The sequence below is a fragment of the Lemur catta genome, chromosome 6, assembly GCF_020740605.2.
Source record: "Lemur catta isolate mLemCat1 chromosome 6, mLemCat1.pri, whole genome shotgun sequence".
NCBI lineage: Eukaryota > Metazoa > Chordata > Mammalia > Primates > Lemuridae > Lemur > Lemur catta.
This window is the reverse complement of record NC_059133.1, coordinates 85045659-85066122: the sequence shown is the minus strand read 5'-3', so window position 1 is coordinate 85066122 and position 20464 is coordinate 85045659. Positions and strand designations below refer to the sequence as shown.

Here is a 20464-nt window from a genome sequence, read left to right as displayed (position 1 = left end):
TTTGTATCCTTTGACCAACATCTCTAATTACCTTTCTTAATTGGAAAACCAAAATGAAGGTAGATATGAGATCTATAGATAATCTGTTATTTTAATTAACAAATTTTAAATTTCTTGCTCATTATTCCTCTTTAGAGATCTTAAAACAATCAACAAAAGGGATTATTTTAAAATTCCAGTCTTTAAAATGTAAAATTTGCCTCTGGGTGCACCAGCCTCTTGCTGCATGCTTTCCCCACCCCCGAGGTTCTACTTTGAGGGTGCCTTTGCCCTATTAAAAGCTGTCTGGGAGAAGAATAGAAAATTCGGTTCCCGCTAAAATGTGAAAGACTGATGGTATAAAGAGCTGCTTTTCCTGGGAAAGGTAATTTTAATTGGTACCAAGGAATGACATTTTATTTGTGCAGCTTAAAATTTTCAACCAAAGGGAATCTTTAGTTGTGGGGAACCTTCTTGCTATCCCTGAAATCTTGCCATTTTGACTTCTGTCCACTTTGGTTTTTTTGTACACTTGACCTTAAGTACTTCTCTCAGCCTCCTAGATCTGTAGCTGTTAAATCTTGCCCTGCAGACAGGAGCAGGGTTGTCTGTGAAAATTAGACCGGAGCCAGCTCCTTTAGCGAGCGCGCTCGGTCACGTGACCTGCCCCGGGGCTCCGGGTTCAGCCGGGTCGGCGGCGCGGGCGGCGGGGAGCCGAGTCCCTGCGGTGCCCCGTCCGCGTCGGGGCGGTGTTTACGACAGCGTCCGGGCCGCAGAGTCATTGTAGAGCTAGCTCAGTCTAGCTTCTGAGTGCGCACATCTAATGACTTCTCTTTTAAAGGCGGGGTGGTGCTTTAAAGTGTTTGATGGCTTGTCACAGAGCGTTTGGAAGCAATGGGAAAACCAGCTGCCTTGTCAAAACCTGTGCCACAAAAGAACTTCTTCCGGAGAAGAAATTGCAGAAGGAGCTCAGGTGCCCGTGGGAAGCAGCGTTTTGAATCCGTGCCCAGCAGGTGGTGATTTCCACTCTAATTCGGTTTTGGACAGATATTCCTAGACAGTGTTGGCAATCACTGTGCTCCATAGTGTAGCGGGGGTTTGTTTGTTTGTCTGGGGAGACAATATCAACTGAAGCCTGGTCTGCTTATAGTCAGAGTATTTCAGCACATGTTAGATGCCTGCTGTTCAAGAGGGACACCTGCATTCCAAGCTCCTTCTGTGAGATTGTGTGTTTAAGTATATATTTAAGTACCGATAAAGGCATTACTGGAGAGCATGAGACTGGGGTAAGCAGGGATCTGGAGAGCACTTGATTTTTTTTTTTTTTTTTGCTAATTAAAGGGTAGTGAGAAAACAATATAAGGCATGTAGAATATGTACAGTAGCTACCTACATAATACATTGTTTTAAGAGTTTTTTTTTCCCCAAAACTTAGCTCACTTCAGTTTCAAAGGATGATCTCTTATCTCAGTTTGAGAATTTGGTTGTGTAGTTCTAGACCACCTTGATTAAAATTTTCCACAAATAAGAACATATGTTGGGATGGTTACCCATTTAATCAAATGCAGCTTCTTTTTTGAAAAGAAGTTGGACTTCGAACTCAGACTGACTGAGATTCAAATTCTGATTCTTCTATGATTTTCGAGTTTTTATACTTAAAAAATGTAAAGCTAGGTCAGACAATAATCGTGAAGATTAAGTGAGGTATTATATGTGCAGCAACTGGCATGGCACCTGGAATATAGTGAGCCAAAATGAGAATGACTTACCCTTCCCTTTACACAAACAGAATAGGAATGTTGGAAGATTCTGGCCGTAAAGCTAAGGAGTAACTGACTGTGAACAAGGGTATTTGCTGAGCGAAATATAACATGTGATCGTGAGGGAGAAATTCAAAGGGTATAAGCAGCTGGAACCCCATTGCATGCTGCGATGTGATGGGAGTTGACTTGGAACTAGACATATATTCGATATTTTATACTGATTGCTTTCCTTCATGGAAATGTGATTAGCGGTTGTTATTGTTTTTATATCCCCCCCAGAAGGGAATTTATCCATCCCAAGTTCTTTTATGTTTCTAATTTTTTTTGGTAAGTGTCTTTGAAAATTAATAGCCAGACTATAGAGTAGGTGTTTCTTCGATAAGTCTCATTGGTACGATCATATGACAATTTTAGGCAGATAATCAGAGACAAGTGTGTTCATGCACTGTTACTTGAGAACAGCACATTTTGGGGGCTGAAATAGACGTTGGATTCAAAGTTCAGATATACAAGTTTTAGTAGCAAAATTGTAGTGATTCTCAGTAGGTCATTTAAAAAAATACTCACCCAGAAGGTACACATCAGGAGTAACTCACAAATTTTAGGAAATGAAGTTGTTAACACTTCTCATAAAATATGATCTTCATAATTTACTGTATCTTACCTTAGAGGTAAAACTTAAAAGTAAGTGTTCCTGGAAGAAGTCTTATATTACCTTAAATTCATGGTAAAGTACAAATGACTGATAGTAGATTTTTTTTGCAATGAGATTTAAGTGGGATAGTGTGCAGTAAATTAGGACATTGAGTACTGGTCCTTGGTAATGGGGGAATAGGTTTCAGGAAAAACAAGTATGGATATTATGTAACCTTTAAGTTCCATTAATATTTAATATATTTCATTGGTTTTTTTTTTTTAACTTAACATACTTTTAAAATTTTAAATGAAATAGTTTTATTTTTATTTTGAGTTCTGTTATGGGGCTATACATAATGTTTATATTTTCATGGGATTAATTGCATGCAGGTCTGTTTTAGCACACAAGTATCCTTGCGGACGCTCTAACTTACATGAGTAGCACAACATTCAGCATAGGTAGCAGCTTGATGAATAATATTTTCTGTTGACTGATAGTATGAATTCAATAAGTAACAGTGCATTTTTGAACAATCTAAAATTTTAATTTAGGAAAGTCCTTCATTAAGTCTCTTATTGAGAGGAAAGAGTTAAGTAGATTTTCTCTGAAGCTCCTGGCTCCTAGAATAATGGATTAAATGTTCTCAAAGGACAGAGAGTTGACTCTTTGCCCAAGAGGGGGCCAAAGTTATCCAGCTTCTTGATGAATTTCTCTAAGGTCCAATGATTCTTTCTGACCATTGGACACATTTAGGGGCTCAGAGAAACTTGTATCAGAAGTTTTCCCAGAGTACATATTTGGAAATCCAAATGTGGTTTTTAAGAAGTGTCTTACGGTGGGTGTGTCTCCATGATAGTGTGCCATGGCCTGGACTTGGTTTGTCCCTACCAAAACTGAAGTTGAAATCTGATTCCCAATGTGGCAATGTTGGGAGGCAGGGCCTAGTGAGAGGTGTTTGGGTCTCAGAGGTGGATCCTTCATGGACAGCTTAATGCTGTCCCTCTGGAGTGAATACGTTCTTGCTCTCCAGAGAGTGGATTAATTCCCCCGAGAGTGGGCTGTTAAGAAGAGCCTGCCTTCTCTGGTTTTTCTTCTCTTGCTTATTCTTTCACCATGTGATCTCTTTGCATACGCCCCTTCCCCTTAGCCTGTTTCTGCTTCCCCTTTGACTTTGGCCCCTTTGACTGTGTTATCACGCATCAGAAGCCAGCACCATGTCCTTGAACTTCCCAGCCCATAGAACTGTGACCCAAATAAACCTCTTTTCTTTATAAATTACCCAGCCTCAGGTATTCTTTTCTGGCAACACTAAATGGACTAAGGCAGAGCACATAGTGGTAAAACCAGGATCTTGTCAGTGAAACGTCTTGTGATATGAAAACTTTTGCCCACAAATTACCAAATTTATTTAAGATGTTAATTTGACTGAAAAGTACGAAAGAGTACTGATTTTTAGATGACAGTATTGTTGGTTCAGGGATTAACTCACAGCATTGTTGGGTATGTAAATGTGTGTATGTGTCTGTGTTTCTCAAATTTGAAAAACATGCACGAACCCATATAGATACTTAACTTTTTCTGGCACAGTGACAGGCATAGGTAGAGGCTTAAAGAATCAATACTTGATTTAGGCTGATAGAGTGAGTCCATTTCATAAAGCAAAAGGTAGGCTAGGTAAAGTGTAAAAGAAACTCCAAAGGACATTTTGTCTTCTTGCTTCTGAGATATTTTCTCTTATCCTTACAAAGCAAAGGGTCTGGGATATGGTGAGATTGTAGTCATAATGTAAATCCTGACAGTCTGTAAGAAAGAAGCAGGTGCATCTTTTAGGAGTATAATGGTATACATTTGTCTTAGTCTGTTTTCTTCTGCTATAACAGAATACCAAAGACTGGGTAATTATATACAGAAAAGAAATTTATTTCTCACAGTTCTGGAGGCTGGGAAGTCCAAGATTGAGGGACCATATCTGGTAAGGGCCTTCTTGCTGCATCATAACATGTTAGAAGGCATCACATGGCAAGAGAGCATGAGAGGGGCTGAACTCATCCTTCTTTCAGGAGTCCCCTCTAACAGTGACTAATCCCACTCCCACAGTAATGGTAATAATCCATCCAGGAGGGCAGAGACCTCATGACCTACTCATCTCTTAAAGGTTCCAGCCCTCAACACTGTTGCAATAACAATTACATTTCAACATGAGTTTTGGAGGGGGCATTCAAACCATAACACCATTATTCTCATGAAATTTCTGAAATAGAAGGAAAAGATAAAAATAGCAGGGTGGAGTTTAGATAATGTTTAGGAGATATTCAGTGACTCTTATCATTGGATATATGCCGGGTGGCAAATCTTTATGGAGAATTATTGGAGCTATATAGTAATTTACAAATATCAGATAGTTTATAAACACTGAAGTGAAATTGGGTCTTAGTTTCCATTTTGGGTTCAAACTCTGACTCTTAACTGAGTTTTTGGTCAGTTGATTTTTTCAGAAGATCCCTTTGGGACAAGAAAGAAATATAAGCAGTGCTTCTGTAATATATCGTGAAGGCTATATAATATATAGCATCCCTCTGTATTATATAGCATGAAGGCTGCTGATATTCCTCCTCATTAATTATAAAATGCTTCTCTCCTCTCTTTGAACATATTTTAATTTTTATTGACAATATCTATGTATATCCTTTAAAAACACTTAAGTCAACAAGAATTAATACAGTAAGCCCTGGTCCCATCCTCCTATATCCACAATTCCTGCTCCCAGAGACAGTCTTTTCTTCTGATACACACCTCTTGTATTTCTAAATAACATGCTTTTACTGTTCTTAATTTTTCAGTTTTAACTTTTACGCATGACTTTCTGATACGGAAGATAAAAGTAGCTTCCTTATAATTTTTCTCCCTCGTCATCTCCTTTCTCCCCTCTCCCATCCTCTCATTATAGTAATATAATTGTTATATAATTTTTAGTTTGATAAATTTTCAGTGTTTTTATTAATATGACTACATAAATACTAATCCATATTTAAGCCATATGGTATACCATGATTGCATTTCATTTCCTATATATATAATTTTTATTTTCCGTGGAATTATCTCATTTGCTTGGTTATGTACGTAGTTATTTGTAATTTAGTGAAACTGATCTTGCTACATTCAAACAGATCAGGTAATTTATCAGTTTTATATTTTTTTGGAGACATCACTTTTAGGGTTCTACCCTCTCTTGTTCTAATCTAGCTACTCTCCAGGCCTGCTGCACCTCTGCTATCCCGGGCTCTCCCTTTGCCATCGTCCTAGAGGTTTTTTTTGTTTTGTTTTTTTGTTTGTTTTTTTAACACTGTTGTTTTGGATCCCTTATTTCCTGGATTCCATGTCTTCTTTCTTGGTTTTCCTCCTGATTTTGGTGGAGCATAACCATCAGTAACTTCCTAAAAATCAAGGCTTTGAATGTCAGAAAATGGTTTTATTCTTCGTCATGTTTAATTGATAGTTTGGTTGAGTGTAGAATTTTGTGTTTGAAACTATTTCCTTAGGAATTTAAAGGGATTCTCCATTGTGTTCTAGCTTCTAGCCATTGTTCCTCTTGAGAAATTTGATGCTATTCTTATCTTCATTTAGTAATGTGATCTCTTATTTTTCTTTCTGGAAGCTTGAAAATTTTCTCATTATCTTCAGAGTTATGAAATTTCATAGTGCTTTGGTGTGGCCGCTCCTTTTTTAAATTGTCTGCACATTTGATGGGCTCCTTCAATTTGTGAACCATATATTCCTTTAGTTCTGGGAACTTCTGTTGAATTATTTCTCCTATTAATTTCTTCTCTTTCATTTTCTTTATAAAAAATTTACTTTTTAAATTGACAAATAGTAATTTAAAAAATGCTTATTGCAGCACAATTCACAATTGCAAAGATGTGGAACCAACCTAAGTACCTATCAATTCAGGAGTGGATTGAGAAAATGTGGTGTGTGTATGTATATATACACATATGCATATACACACACCATGGAGTACTACTCAGCCATAAAAAGGAATGAAATGTCTTTTGCAGCAACTTGGGTGGAACCGGGGATCATTTCCTAAGTGAAGTATCTCAGGAATGGAAAAACAAATACCACATGCACTCTCTAATAATGGGAGCTGATCAGTAGGCACATACAGGCACAAAGAGATGTAAAGGTGATTGGAAATCAAGAAAAGTGGGAGGGGGAGGGTTAAAAACCTACCTATCAGGTACAATGAACACTATTCGGGTGATGTGTACACTAAAAACCCCAACTTAAGCATGATAAAAGGTATCCATGTAACAAAAACATATGTACCCCCTTAATATTTTAAAATAAAAAAATTTACTTTTTTACTTGACGAATAAGTATTATATATATTTATTGCGTACATTATGATGTTTTGAAATAGGTATAGATTGTGGAATGCCTGAATTGAGCTAATTAACATATGCATTACCTGATATACTTATTTTTTGTGTGGTGAGAACACTTAAAATCTACTGTTAGCAATTTTTAAAAATACAGTACAGTTGTTATTAACTGTACTTACCATGTGTTACTATATAGGTCTGTTGAACTTATTCCTTCCGATAACTGAAATTTAGTACTCTTTGACTAACATCTCCCCAACCCTCCCTCCTCAGCCCCTGGTAACGACCATTCTACTCTCTGTTTCTGTAAGTTCAACTTTTTTAGGTTCTGCATATTAAGTGAGATCATGCATTTCTCTTTCTGTGCCTGGCTTATTTCACTTAACATAATGTCCTCCAGGTTTATCCATGTTGTTGCAAATACCATGATTTCCTTCTTTTTTAAGGCTGATTAATACATCCATTATTTTCTTTGTCCATTCATCTGTTGATGGACACTTAGGTTGATTCCGTGTCTTGGTTATTGTGAATAATGCTGCAATGAACATGGGAGTGTGAGTATGTCTTCATCATACTGATTTCATTTCCCTTGAATATAGATCTAGTAGTGGGATTGATGGATCATATAGTAGTTCTATTTTTAATTTTTTGAGGAAACTCTATACTATTTACCATAATGGCTGTACTAATTTACATTCCCACGAACAGCAGACAGGAGTTCTCTTTTCTCCACATCCTTTCATTTTCTTAATTGTCTATTTCTGAAATTCTTATTCCTTGGATATTGGACTTTCTAGACTGATCCTGTGATTTTGTTGTTTTTTTCTCCTGTTTTCTATCTCGTTATTTTTTTCCTCCCAGATTTTTAAATAAGTAAATGTTCATTATACAAAATTGGCAGAAACTTGGCCATAGTTTCTCTTTTTCTCCATTCTATATTATATACCAGTCTTATCAGATCAGTTGATGTGGTCCCCAGTTTTTCAGGTCTAGAGTCTTTTGTCTAAATTTCAGGATTCTCTGTGAACTGATACCACTGTACCTGTGCAATCATATCTTTACTCCCAAACACAACGTTTTGCCATTGTTATTCTAGAAACAGGCCATAACTGTTCCCGAATTGGTCTTCATTCATAGTATACTCTGTGTTTGAAATGTCTGTCTTCTCCTCGACTCGTATTTAATTTCTACTAGTCTGTCATGGCAAGTTGGCTTGTTGAAACCTCTGGCCAGCCGTGTCTTTGCTAGGACCCAGTCAGTCTCCTGCTTTGTTCTGCATTGTCATGCCCTCTGTGTAGTACCACTGCTCAGATGGATTAAATGATAACTGTCAGACCAAGTAGGCTGGTTCTTTCCTTCTTGTCAGTGATGGCCTTCTAATCCTACAGCTGAGTTAATCAGAGAAAGGCCTACAACATCAAACCTGTTGTACTAGTATAAAACATTCTATGACAGCTAACGCAGTGCCCATGGCAGAGTCAGTGCTCCATAAACGGTTGTCATAAACGGATATCAACTCCAAATCTAGTGATGACCCCTCTCACAGAACCAGAACTTGGAATTCCTTTTTTCCCAAGTCAGGGCTGCGTACCAGGTGCTGGTGCCTTGCATATTCCTGTAAATCTCCATCCATGGCAGCACAATGCTGGGCCTCCGTAGGTGGCCTGTGAGTTTGGGTATGTTACCACTGTGCTATTAAAGTTTTACAATAAGCTCACTCAGAATGATAGTAAATTAAAAACGAAATGGGTGGGAAACTTTTGGATATTTTAACTGCCCCCTTTCTTTGACTTCGTGATTCAAGGAAAGAAGTACATTTCTCAAACAGCTTTGATATGTGGATTGCCGAGGAAAACTATATAGTCCCAACCTGGCAGGTTAAGAGTTCTTTGAAATAGTTAATGAAATGCTTCATACTGGGAACCTGGTGGAACCACTTTACTTAGTTTCTGAAAAATCTTTTGATAATGCTTCCCCTAAGAGTTTAAGGAAAATGCCAACAGAATAAAAAATAACTGCCTTTTTTATAGGTTTAAACATATTTAAACAATAGCAAAAAAAGAATGTGAGTGAAAATGTGCTGTTCATTCCCCAGAGAGGTCAGTCATTGGTTGACACCAGATTTATTGCAACAAATGACATTTTCAAAGCTCACAAAACTCTTTGGAGGAGAGTTTAGAAAAACAATTGATGGACATAAAGTTAAAGATATTTTGAAAAGCTAAAAATATGTTAGCTTTCTAAATAAATTGAGCTGAATTTAAAGACATGGGCATCTATTACTATGATACTTTACCTTAAGGTTTCACTGTAATTTTTTAAAAGAAATTTAGACATTTACATATATACATGTATTATATTTATATATATAAATTTTATCTAGGTATGTTTATATATATATATATATACACACACACAGTAAAGTATACTATCTCAAATGTATAGTTCAGTTTTTACATATCTATACCAGGGACTTTCAATGTACTAATAATTTGATTTATACGTTTGTATTAGGGGATTGTTAAATATTTACATTTTAAAGGTTGGGAAGGAAAAAATAAAATAACTCCTAGTTTGCCATTTTATACTTACTGAAGCAGTTTGCTGCTGGAATCTTTTCATATTGGTTTCTATGTGTTATTTATTGCTGTGTAATAATTACTCTAAAACTTAGTGGCCTAAAACAACAGTAAGAATTTATTATCTCACACCATTTCTCTGGGTCAAAAATTTGAGAGTGGCTTAGGTAGGTGGTTCTGGCTTGCAGTCTCTCATGAGGTGGCAGTCAAGTTATTCGTACAAGCAGCAGTCACCTGAAGGTTTTTTCTGGGGCTGGAGGTTCTACTTCCAAAGTGGCTCACCCACATGGTTGGCACCTTATTGCGGGCAGCCAATGAGAGGCCTCAGCTCTTTGCCACGTGACATCGTCCCAGGACTGCTTATGTGTCCTTATGACATGGCAGCTGACTTTCCCCTGAGTGAGCAATCCAAGATGGTAAGGCAAAAACTACAATGTCTTTTCTTACCAAATGTTGGAAGTCACACAGTGATATTTCCGCAATATCCTTTTGGTCATGTGGGTCAGCACTATTCATTATGGAAGGGGCACGAATACCAGCAGGGGGAGTCATGGGAGCCATTTTAGAGGCTGGCTGCCACAGTTTACCTTATTCATTATGTTTTTTTTTTTTTTTTTTTTTGAGACAGAGTCTCGCTTTGTAGCCCAGGCTAGAATGAGTGCTGTGGCGCCAGCCTAGCTCACAGCAACCTCAAACTCCTGGGCTCAAGCAATCCTCCTGCCTCAGCCTCCCAAGTAGCTGGGACTACAGGCATGCGCCACTATGCCCGGCTAATTTTTTTTATATAGATTTTTAGTTGGCCAGATAATTTCTTTCTATTTTTAGTAGAGACGGGGTCTTGCTGTTGCTCAGGCTGGTCTCGAACTCCTGACCTCGAGCAATCCACCCGCCTCGGCCTCCCAGAGTGCTAGGATTACAGGTGTGAGCCACCGCGCCTGGCCTCATTATGTTATTTATTTTAACTTGCTTTGGTATATAGTTTCTTTTTATTACTAAATTTCAAGCATTCAGAAAAGTAGGACTAGTATAAAGAACACTCATATATACCAATCACAACTTAATACTTGTTAATAATTTGCTGTTTGTGTCTGTAGTTTTTTTCTGCAATATCTTAAAATTACAGATATCATGACATTTCACTCATAAACGTAAAAATAGTTTGCACCTTTAAAAAAATAAAGACATTTTCTTACAGTACCATAATGTCACAGTAACCAAATTTGAAATAATTCCTTGATATCATCTAATACTGAGCTTGTATTTAAATTTCCTCATTTTTCCCTCAAATCTGTTTTATAGCTGGTTTGTTCAAGCCAGGATCTAAATAAGGACTGTGCATTATGTTCAGTTGTTGTGTTTGTCTCCCTTAATCTGAAGCAGAATCTCCTTTTTAATGTCATGAGTTTGATGATACTGGGTTACCTTTCCTGTAGAATGTCCCACCTTCTGGCTTTGCCTAATTATTTCCTCATGATGTCATTTAACTTATTTCCCCATTTTTTGTATTTCCTTTAATTTGAAAGTTATACCTAAAAGTTGATTAGATTCAAATTAAGCAGTTCTGGTAAGAGTACTTCGTAAGTGATGTGGCACATTATGAGTGTCTGGTTATCCCATTTTAAGTAATGTTAATTTTGATCATTTGTTTAAGGCAACTCCAGCCACTTCTGCTAATCGTATAGTTCCAATTTCCCCCCTTTGACCTGCATGTCATGTATGAATTGACACTTCCACACCGTATGAACATCTGTTTGACCATGAACTTTTCACCCAATGTGTTTAACTTCCATAGGTAATGTTTGCTTATATCAATTATTTCATTAAGGGTTGCAAAATAATGTAATTTGCTTTAATTTGATTCTTTATGTTGTTAAATCACACATTTTCTGCTCTCTTCTTTGATGCTAACACTTCCTCCACAATCTTTGCTATATTTGAATCCTTTTTCCTTGCCCCCAGATGTCCCCTCCTTCTCAGGTTTTCTTAACAAATAGTAGCTTTTTAATGAATCTTGGTTAAGTGAATGGCTGTACTTTCGTTCTAGCACACCAAGGCTTCCTCAAACTGCCAGCTTTCTTTTTTGTTAAGCTATGTGTTTTTATCATGGATTCATCAAATATTTGTAGATCATTTGCTATGTATCCGTTAAGTACAGTGATGGGGAACTGGGCTGGGGGTGGTAGAAATTTGATGTACTAATGAAGTTGTCTGAATCCGTTTGCTTTGGGGAAGCTCTGTTGTCTTGTTGGAAACATCTAAGTAGATAATTCAACGATCATAACCACTAGGTTAGGTACCAGTGCCTGATATATATAGTAAACACCTGAATATTTGTTGACTGGGGTAAGAGTTGTAATATTGCTCCGTTAAGGTTCAGTGCAGCCCAGAGGAAGACTTAGTGGTTGAGCAGCTGGAGAAAGTTGCTCAGAAGTGACACTGAGTTGGATATTTGATAGAGTGACTGAGCATACAAACTAGATACTTCTGACAGTTTAAAAGGGGGCACTAAAAATACTTAAAATTATATAATTAAAAATATTTGTTGATTGATTGACAAATTGCTTTTATTGGTGGATTTTCTATTCAAGAGAAAATAGTTCCATTTAAAAAAATTTATTCTAAAATGGAAATATATTTGTGCACATCAAAGCCAAAAAAGTATTCATATTAATTATCTCAGCATTATAAAACAACATAAGTTGAATTATTACTCTGCTTTAATTAGCTTCTTAGCTGTATGAATCTCTGATATCATGTCAAAGTTGCATTTTATGTTTATTAAATTTAAAATTCTTGACAGCTTCAATTGATTCTTATGCATGGAACATATTTTTAATTGAGAAAATATTTTCTCTACAGGTGCTGGGGTACTTGGTAAACTCAGCACATTCTGTAAATGGAGGATATTCTCAATTTTCTTTTTTTTTTTTCATTGAAATGTCTATATATTTTACCACAAATAATTCACAGCTAATATATTGTTGCCTCCATTCTAAGGCACAAGACTAAATATTTTTATAAGACAAAACTTGTCAAATAAGATGTCTGTTTATCATTCTTTTGGATGTTTTACTAAATTTAAATACTGTAAAATTAACGGGCCTTCTCAATTTCTTTTCTTTGTGGCATAAAATATAAACTTGTCCAATTTAAAATAAGAGTTTGTGGTAGCTAGTCTCCAAAGATGGACCAGATCTCTGGATCGATGCCCTTGTGTCGTTCCCTATGGCAGTGACTCTGGGCTGGCCCTGTGACTCACTCAACCGATAGAATGTGACGAAAGTGATGCTCTAGCAGCTGCTTTTACACTTGGGGGAACTCTGAGCTGCTTTTTAAGAAATTTAGCAACCCTACTGAAGAAGGCACTTGGAGAGGGAGAGGTTCTGAGGCTACATGGAGAGAGAGAAGGAGACCTAGATCCAGGCAGAGCCCAGTCTTCCAGCCGCCCCTTCCCAGGTACCAGACGTGAGTGAAATCATCTTGCATGTCCCCCTTTCCACCGCACCCCTACTGGTGTCTTGGTGCAGGCTCCCACCTGCTCTTTTCTGAACCCCCTAATTGGCTTCCCCACAGGAGCCAGATCTATAAATCAGATTATTTCAGCCCTTTGCTCAAAATTCTCTTTAGACTTCCCATCTCACACCCGAAGACCTTTCCATGCTGAAAAAGTACTGCTTAAAGATCTTTCAGACCTTGCTGGCCACACCTCATGATGCGCAGTGTATTTTATATTGAGTGCCACACAGTACATGCCTACATACATGGAATTGAAACAAAACTTGCATACATGATCCCTACCTGTGTTACATGCAGTGTACTCTGATATTTTCTGTTCTTTTTTTTTTTAAATGCTGTTTGCAACTGACAGTATTGATTTCATGACATACCCATGGGCTATGAGCCTCATTTTAGAAACATTTTACGATATGATCTGGCCCTTGCCTCCCTCTCTGACTTTGTCTCTGTCTCTCCTTTGCCTACTCCCCTCCAATGCACTGGGTCCCTGCCTTGCCTCAGATATGACATGTTCATTTTTGCCTTAAGGACTTTGTATTTGCTCTTCTTTCTGTCTAGAAAACTATTTCCTTAGGTGACCACCTCATTGCTAAACTTCCTCCTTTCACTTGGGGCTCTGCTGAAATGTTTTCATATCAGACTGTCCTGGCCCATGCCCATCCTGCCTTCCCCATTGTCTTAGCCTATGTGACTTTTCGTTGTAGCCCATATATGTTATGTACTAGATTCAGTAGATATTTAGATATTTATTATCTCTTTTCATTAGAAAAAGCTCCGTGAGAGTAAGGATTTAGTTTCTTCATTCACGGCTGAGTCTACAGAGTCTACCGCAATGCCTGGCACCATTGTGGGTACCCCTTGTACATTAGTTGAATGAATGAATGAATGTGATTCATAGAATTGCATTTATCAAATTCTACAGGAGGTTTTCTGTCCCTTACCTGTCTCATATCTTAAATTTAAGTTACTGACTTTGGGTAAAGATCCCTGTAGACTCTGTAAGCAAGCCTGGAGCCATTTGGTGTAGGAATTCTGGGGTCCTGTGTACCTTGGACTAGAGAGGAATATGGACTCAGGGAAAGTCTGCACCCTTGGCCCCAGAGACTGCCCATCTGTGGGGAAGACGCAGCTCTGGGTGGGCCAGAGCAGACTCTAGAGTGTGGGGCCATCTCACCCAAGTGTACTGGTGGGTCCACGTAGGAGTAATGTAATAGGCAAATTCTATCAGGTAGCCTGTAGTGCTAACATTTTGGTGATCTTTTCTGTGGGAATAGTAATAGGACATTCTTACATTATCATTTCTGCCTGATATTGTGCAGCTGTGTCAGGCTGGCTTTGTGGAAGAGCTCAGTGGCCAAAGATTTGGTCATGAAGGGTTTGGAGCAGTGAAAATGCCCAAGGAGACATTGTGTAGTGCTGGGGCCTGCACCTCAGCGACAGCTGCCTTACTGGTTTACCTACTACAGTCTGCCTCTCTTTCTACCTGGAATGCACACTGCTGCCTGGCAATGCCTCCTAATTCAAGACTTAAGTATGTTTTTTTTTTCTGCTTAATAAGGTAATACATGCTCTTCGTAGAAATTTTTAAGTATTATGGGAATATATAACATAAGGAAGCAGAAATCTCATATAATCCTACCTCTAAAGAGAAACACTTCTTTCAATTTGACGTATAGTGTTTATTTTTTTGCGTAGATACCAATAGATATATGTTTTATATTTTTTGTTTTTATAAACATTTTTATTTAAAAAAAATCATACCACTGTGCAGATTACTTATTTTCACTGAGTAATATCTCATAATCAGATTTCCATGACAGTACATAGACCTCATTCTTTTTAATGGTTGAGTTGTGTTCCATATTATGGATATGCTATATGTTATTGAACCGGAGGGCATGGATCTTGGTGTCATGTGCAGTAGTGCTACCATAAGTATCTTTTCAGGTTTGGATTTGTATACTTATGTAAGTATTTCGATGGAACATATTCTGTATGCTGATTTTTAAAAAAATACTTTTTTAATTCTGTTGCAGCCCTGTTTGGAAATCTTTAATGACACCTGATCACCTATAGCATAAAGTCTGAACTACTTAAGCGTGCTATCTAATAGAAACAATGTAAGACACTAAGTAATTTTAAATTTTCTAGTTTACATATTATAAAAAGTAAAAAGAAACATGTGAAAACACAAACTCAGATTATCTTCTACTATGTTGGTGTGTTCTGAAAAAGTGTTGTAACCCATTTAGCTTTGGATGCAAGACGTATTTGAAACCACAGCCAGATGGGAGGGAGTATAAGCAGTGAATAGATGAGATTGGTGCAGAGGCAACAAATATGGAAGATCAAATTGCCCTTCAACTCAGTGCCAGTAATCTAAGTTGCAGTTTTTCAGGGGATATATAATAGTAAACTTATTCGCCTGGACTTGGATTGATATCCTAAGGAATGGCTAGATAGGTGAATGTATGTGGGATCAGTGTTAGAGATTAGGGGCAGAGTTGCAGTGGGGAAATGTGTCATTATAACAAGGTCTCTGGGCTGTGGCAATCAATATATGTTGTCAGTTGCTGGTGTCTTGGTTTCTAGAACATCTGTTTGGGTTCTAAGGATTGGGCTTAATCAGTGAGGAGAGTTGGCCAGTGCCCAGTGGGGATAAGGATGCCCTGGAGAGCTCAGCTAGGTTTGTTGGATGCTAGACTTTGGGAAGAAGACTAATTCTAGACCCCACCTGCTGATAAGAATGGGAGTCTCAGGATAGTCTCTGTTTTCTGTCTTTTTGGGTTGGAAACTGGGCAAGGTTCAATCTGCTCATTTATATAAATTGAATGTTCATGAGCTTGCCTGAATCAGGCATATACTGACATTCAGGAATCTTTTTTCTAGCCAACCTAACCCTTTCCAAGGCTAAAGTTGAAAGACTAGACATGATCGAGTGATACTTCACTAATTTCTATGTCTGATATAAAAAATAAATTCACCATGATGGAAGGGGCACAAGCATTTATTGAGCAACTATTTCTGTGCTAGATGCTTGCACATATGGGAGGGTCTGGCTAATTCCTGAGAGGTTATAAATTAGTATTAAAAAATGCAGAAATAATAGACAATTAGGTGAATACAATAAGGAGGGTTCTCAGTAATATATTCTGGTATTAAAATATATAATTACGTATCAGTAAATGACTATTTAGAGACAGCACTAGGGGACAAATTTGGGTGGTCCAGTTAGATATAAAAACCGATAAAAAATCAAGAGAAAACATGGGAAATTCAATCTCTCTTATTTTCCCCAATTTTTCCGGGGGGCAGAATTCTCTAAGAAAGTATCATGATTTATTTTTGTCTATTAGGAACAAGGATAAAATCAAAATACAAAATACACCTCTTTTCATAGGGTTATGATTTGGTATTACGTGTTTTAGGAATATTGTGAAAAATACAAGAACATCTGTAGAAACACAAATGGAAGTGATGGAAAGGCTAGAAAGATTCGCAGGGAAAATGATCTCTGTCTCCACTGAGAGTCAAACAGGAAAAAAAAAATAATAATAAATTGTGAGAAGAGCATTTGAGAACAAATTTATAACCAACAGAAGGGCCTGAAAGCCACCAAAAAGAAACACTAAGAAACAGTGGGATTTTCTTCATTGGAGAGTTTGCCTTCCAATTATGGTTTCATGTCTGTTCTCCCCAAAGACATGTGTACTTGAAACCCCGCCTGGCCCCGTAAGAAGAAGAGTCTGTGGTCCTGATGAGATTGTGTGCATTAGAACCACTTCTCCTAGAGGGGAGATGCTAAAGGGTACTTGAGTAAAATATTAAAAATTATGAATGACATAACAAAGGCCAATCAATCCTTTCTTTTCCCCAGACCCCATAATATGAGAACAAGGGTTATTTGATGAAATTAAGGAGTAGCAAATGAAGTACTAATAAAATGAGTTAGTCACTTATATAATTCATTGCCATGGGAGGTCACAGAGGCAAATTTTGTGGCTAGATTAAACATGGGGCTGGATAATTTTATGACCGCTAATGATATTTTTAGCAGTTGAGGCTGATATCGTGAGAGAAGTAATCCTATTACATTCTCCAACAGATAGTTTGAAAGGATCTCTGGCAAGTGGTGTCTGAGAAGTGTGAAAGCAGGTCTTACGGGTTGTAACCTTTAGTGGGTATTGTGCTAAGAATTGGTTTTTAAGGTGAATGTTCACAAGCATCTCATTCGTGCTTCAGTCCCAGCTTCTCCTATGGAGATCCAAAAGCCCTCTCTAATCAGAAGCAATTAAGAAAGGCATTCCCCAGAATTAGATCATTTCTGGTATTTGGGAACCACTCAACTTATTTATTGAATGCCACCCATGTGTCAAGTATTTTGCATGGAGTTTTTAAAATCTGTTGGGGCTATAAACATTTAGACACACCAGTGCCACTCTTAGGAAAGGGGACTGCACTAAAGGCAGACTGCAATGTTGCGTGGAAGCACAAAGAAGCAAAGGAATGTCTCAACCTTGTGAGGTTACGGGAAGGCTCCCAGAGAAGGTGATGTTTGAATTGAGTCTTAAAGGGTAAGCGAGAGTTCGCTCTGCAGTCCAGGTAAGGAAGGGCATTCTAGGCGAAGGAACAGACAGAGTGCACAGATCCAGAGACAGAACATGACACGATGGGTCAGGGAACGGCTAGTAGTTCAGGAAGGTTGTCCCATGTAGTCAGAGGGACAGGGAGAGGATGGGAATGAGGAGGATGAGGGCACGAGATGGTGGAGGGTCCTGGTTTGCCTGAGACCTCTCCTCAGAGGGCTTGTGCTTCCAGTGGTGGCAGTGGTGTTGGGTGGGGAACAGAGAAGAGGGAGGTGTCATATGACCGGCAAAGCACATATGACCCCTGCAGGCCTCGCCCCACTGAGCGAAAGGCTTTCCTCTTTTTGACCACTGTCAGCAGTTACTTGGTGCACAGCACTTTGCTTCACTCATTTTTCTTATCTGCCTGAAATAATCTTTACCATGAACCTGATCACCACTGTTAGTCATTAATTTAACAAAAAAAAAAGAGCCTCCCCTATGTTTGGATAGAGGGAGGTTCTTATAGGTCCTAGATAAATGGGGATGAGTCTAGTGTGTCTGTCTGATTTTGTTCCCTTGGGCTCTGCTGGAACAAAATCAGTCCTTGGGTGGGAAAGAAGAGGCAGATTTCATCTGCCTGACCCCACACTCCCACTTTCTCTGTGAAGTTGGCTCAGCAAACAAGCATGAAAACATACAATGTCTTTGAGGAGCAGGAGCAGATGGATGGAAATGTTAAAAATCTGTTTTGTTAAGTGATTTCAGCTAAGAAAATAATTTAATTAGTGAGAAAAAGCAACCAAACTTTATTCCTTCTTCGTTGATATTTAAATAAGAATATCATTATTAATCACTCAGACTCCAACTTAGAATTTCTACACCCTTAATACTGATACTTTTAAGAAGAATCAAATGGAAATGGGAATGAGAAAGAATGTTGTAAACACTGGTTTTGTTGGTGGTCTTATCTTTGTGGTGGATGCAAATATTTTATTGTTATTTGTATTTTTACGTGATACAGTGTGTGGTCAGCAGTTTCCCCCATTACATTATAAAGAGTTGTGGAATTGGAACGTGTTTCCTAGTGGATAGCCTTTTCCACAGTAGTCTTTTAAGGCTCTTTTAAGATGTTCTTCAAAAACATGGAGTTGCTAGAGAGATACAGAAATGAGGTTAGCTACAGAAGGTAAATGTGTACCTGCCCAATTTACTGTGAGGCCAACTACATTAAAGGAAATCAGTGGACGAAGTTGAAATATATGTGCACCAGACACTGTTTGGTGCTAGACACCCAAACATGAATAAATCGTGTCTCACAATATAGTAAGTACAAGAACAATTTCATCACAACTCTTTGATGAATTAAGTACAAACTCTGTAATAGAGGTATATCCAAATGTTAACTCTGTCTGGGGATCTGACAGTTCTTACAAAAGTTAACATTTAGACTGGGTCTTAAAGTAGAAATGACAGTTAACCAAAAAAGTAGAGAGGGTAGATCAAGATAGGAGAGAGCATTTCAGAACAAAAGCCACAGAAATGTCTTCTGAAAGTTTGAACAGCTTGTTTTTCCTTTCCTTTTTTCTAACTTCTGTTATACCAGTGTTGTTATTTCTAAAGCATTTTGAAAAATTCTCCTTTGAAGAAAGAATGAGCTGTATCTTCTTAGTATCTAGTGGATATTAATCTTGTCAGCAATGGGGTAGTAATCAAGGATTCCTTTAAGTCCCGACATTAATTCACTTAAGTATTTATTAATCATTTGCTCTTCTGGACTAGACACTTGCAAATAAGTCTTTGCTGTCAGAAGTGAGGTGCACGGCGTGGATAACACACATTTCCCCCCATTTTCAGACGTGTCTATGTAATGAATCAATACAGGTTCTTCTAGTTCCAAATGTACTTGATTTTACTTGAAGTATGCCTTTTGATGACTGGGCTTCCTTCAACAAGGTTATTTATTTGTAGTTGTCCGAAAAAGAAACATAAGCTTTAAAAGAGCATTGATGTCAAATGATAAATGTATCCTTTCAAGGACCATGTAAAAATAGATTGACTATATTTAATAAAACTTTTAAGTTTCAGAAGGTGTTGTTCTTTCACCTTTAGACCTTAGCTGGATCTCCAAAATACAAGTGAATCATCCAGCCGTTCTGAGGCGTGCGGGACAAATCCAGGCTCGCAGACCTGTGAAAAAGGAGTGGCAAGTAAGGGTTTGTCTTGCGCATTCTGTCCCTGTATTTTACAATGCATGGTCTCTTCCCTCAAGGCCACAGTATTGAATTTCGCTCAAGATGCATCTAAACTTAAAAGATTGCAGCTGTCCATGACTTATTTTAATAATTCATATATGATGATGATGGGTTGGAGAAAGATAACACATTTATCCAAACAAGTTAAAAATCTTATCACTCTTGAGTGGCAAAACCGCAAATGAATTTGAAGCATCTTTATTCATGAGTGAATTAAATGGCATATTTTCTCAACACATTTATTCAGTTTCTTAGACATGCCTTCTTTGGTTGTCTTCTATTTTAATTTTAAAACCCTAACATCTAAACCTGGTGTGTCCACTCTTGAGGCCCTTAGATATAAGAGCTGACCTTTTTTGACCATCATGTGTACCTTACTATTACTTTTAATAAATCACTTTTCAAAATTCCAGAAATGATGTTTTGTAGAGTGCTTGTGGTCAGCACATTCTTCAGTGTATCCCAACTGAAGACGTGCTATGCAAGACTAAAAGGAATTCAGAGTTCGTTTCATAAGGGAGGCAGAAGATTGTGATGAAATCTTTTACATTTTATATTTTGCTCATTCTTAGAAATATTCTGATTGAACGGATAAAAGAAAATTCATCTGAATGACTACAAAATATGAATATTGTTTTAAATATCAATTGGATTAAATCAAATGGAAAAAACACCAATGAACTTGGAGACTTTTTTTGTTTTTTTAAACAATATGTCATCCCAGATCCCAGGGTGGGAGATAAAATGTAAGATAGAAACCTTCTTCCTGAGTTCTCTCCCCTGAGGAC

At 37.8% G+C, this 20464-nt stretch overlaps 1 protein-coding gene across 2 annotated transcripts in view; it reads left to right on the top strand.

The window, feature by feature from the left end:
- DERA (deoxyribose-phosphate aldolase) overlaps positions 1-20464 on the top strand; it is a 101267-nt gene that overhangs the window by 14820 nt on the left and 65983 nt on the right. For both annotated transcript variants that reach the window (XM_045554259.1, XM_045554258.1), the window contains exon 2: positions 19534-19631. In XM_045554259.1, coding sequence (XP_045410215.1) covers positions 19534-19631 — 98 coding nt within the window. The remainder of the gene's footprint in view (positions 1-19533; positions 19632-20464) is intronic.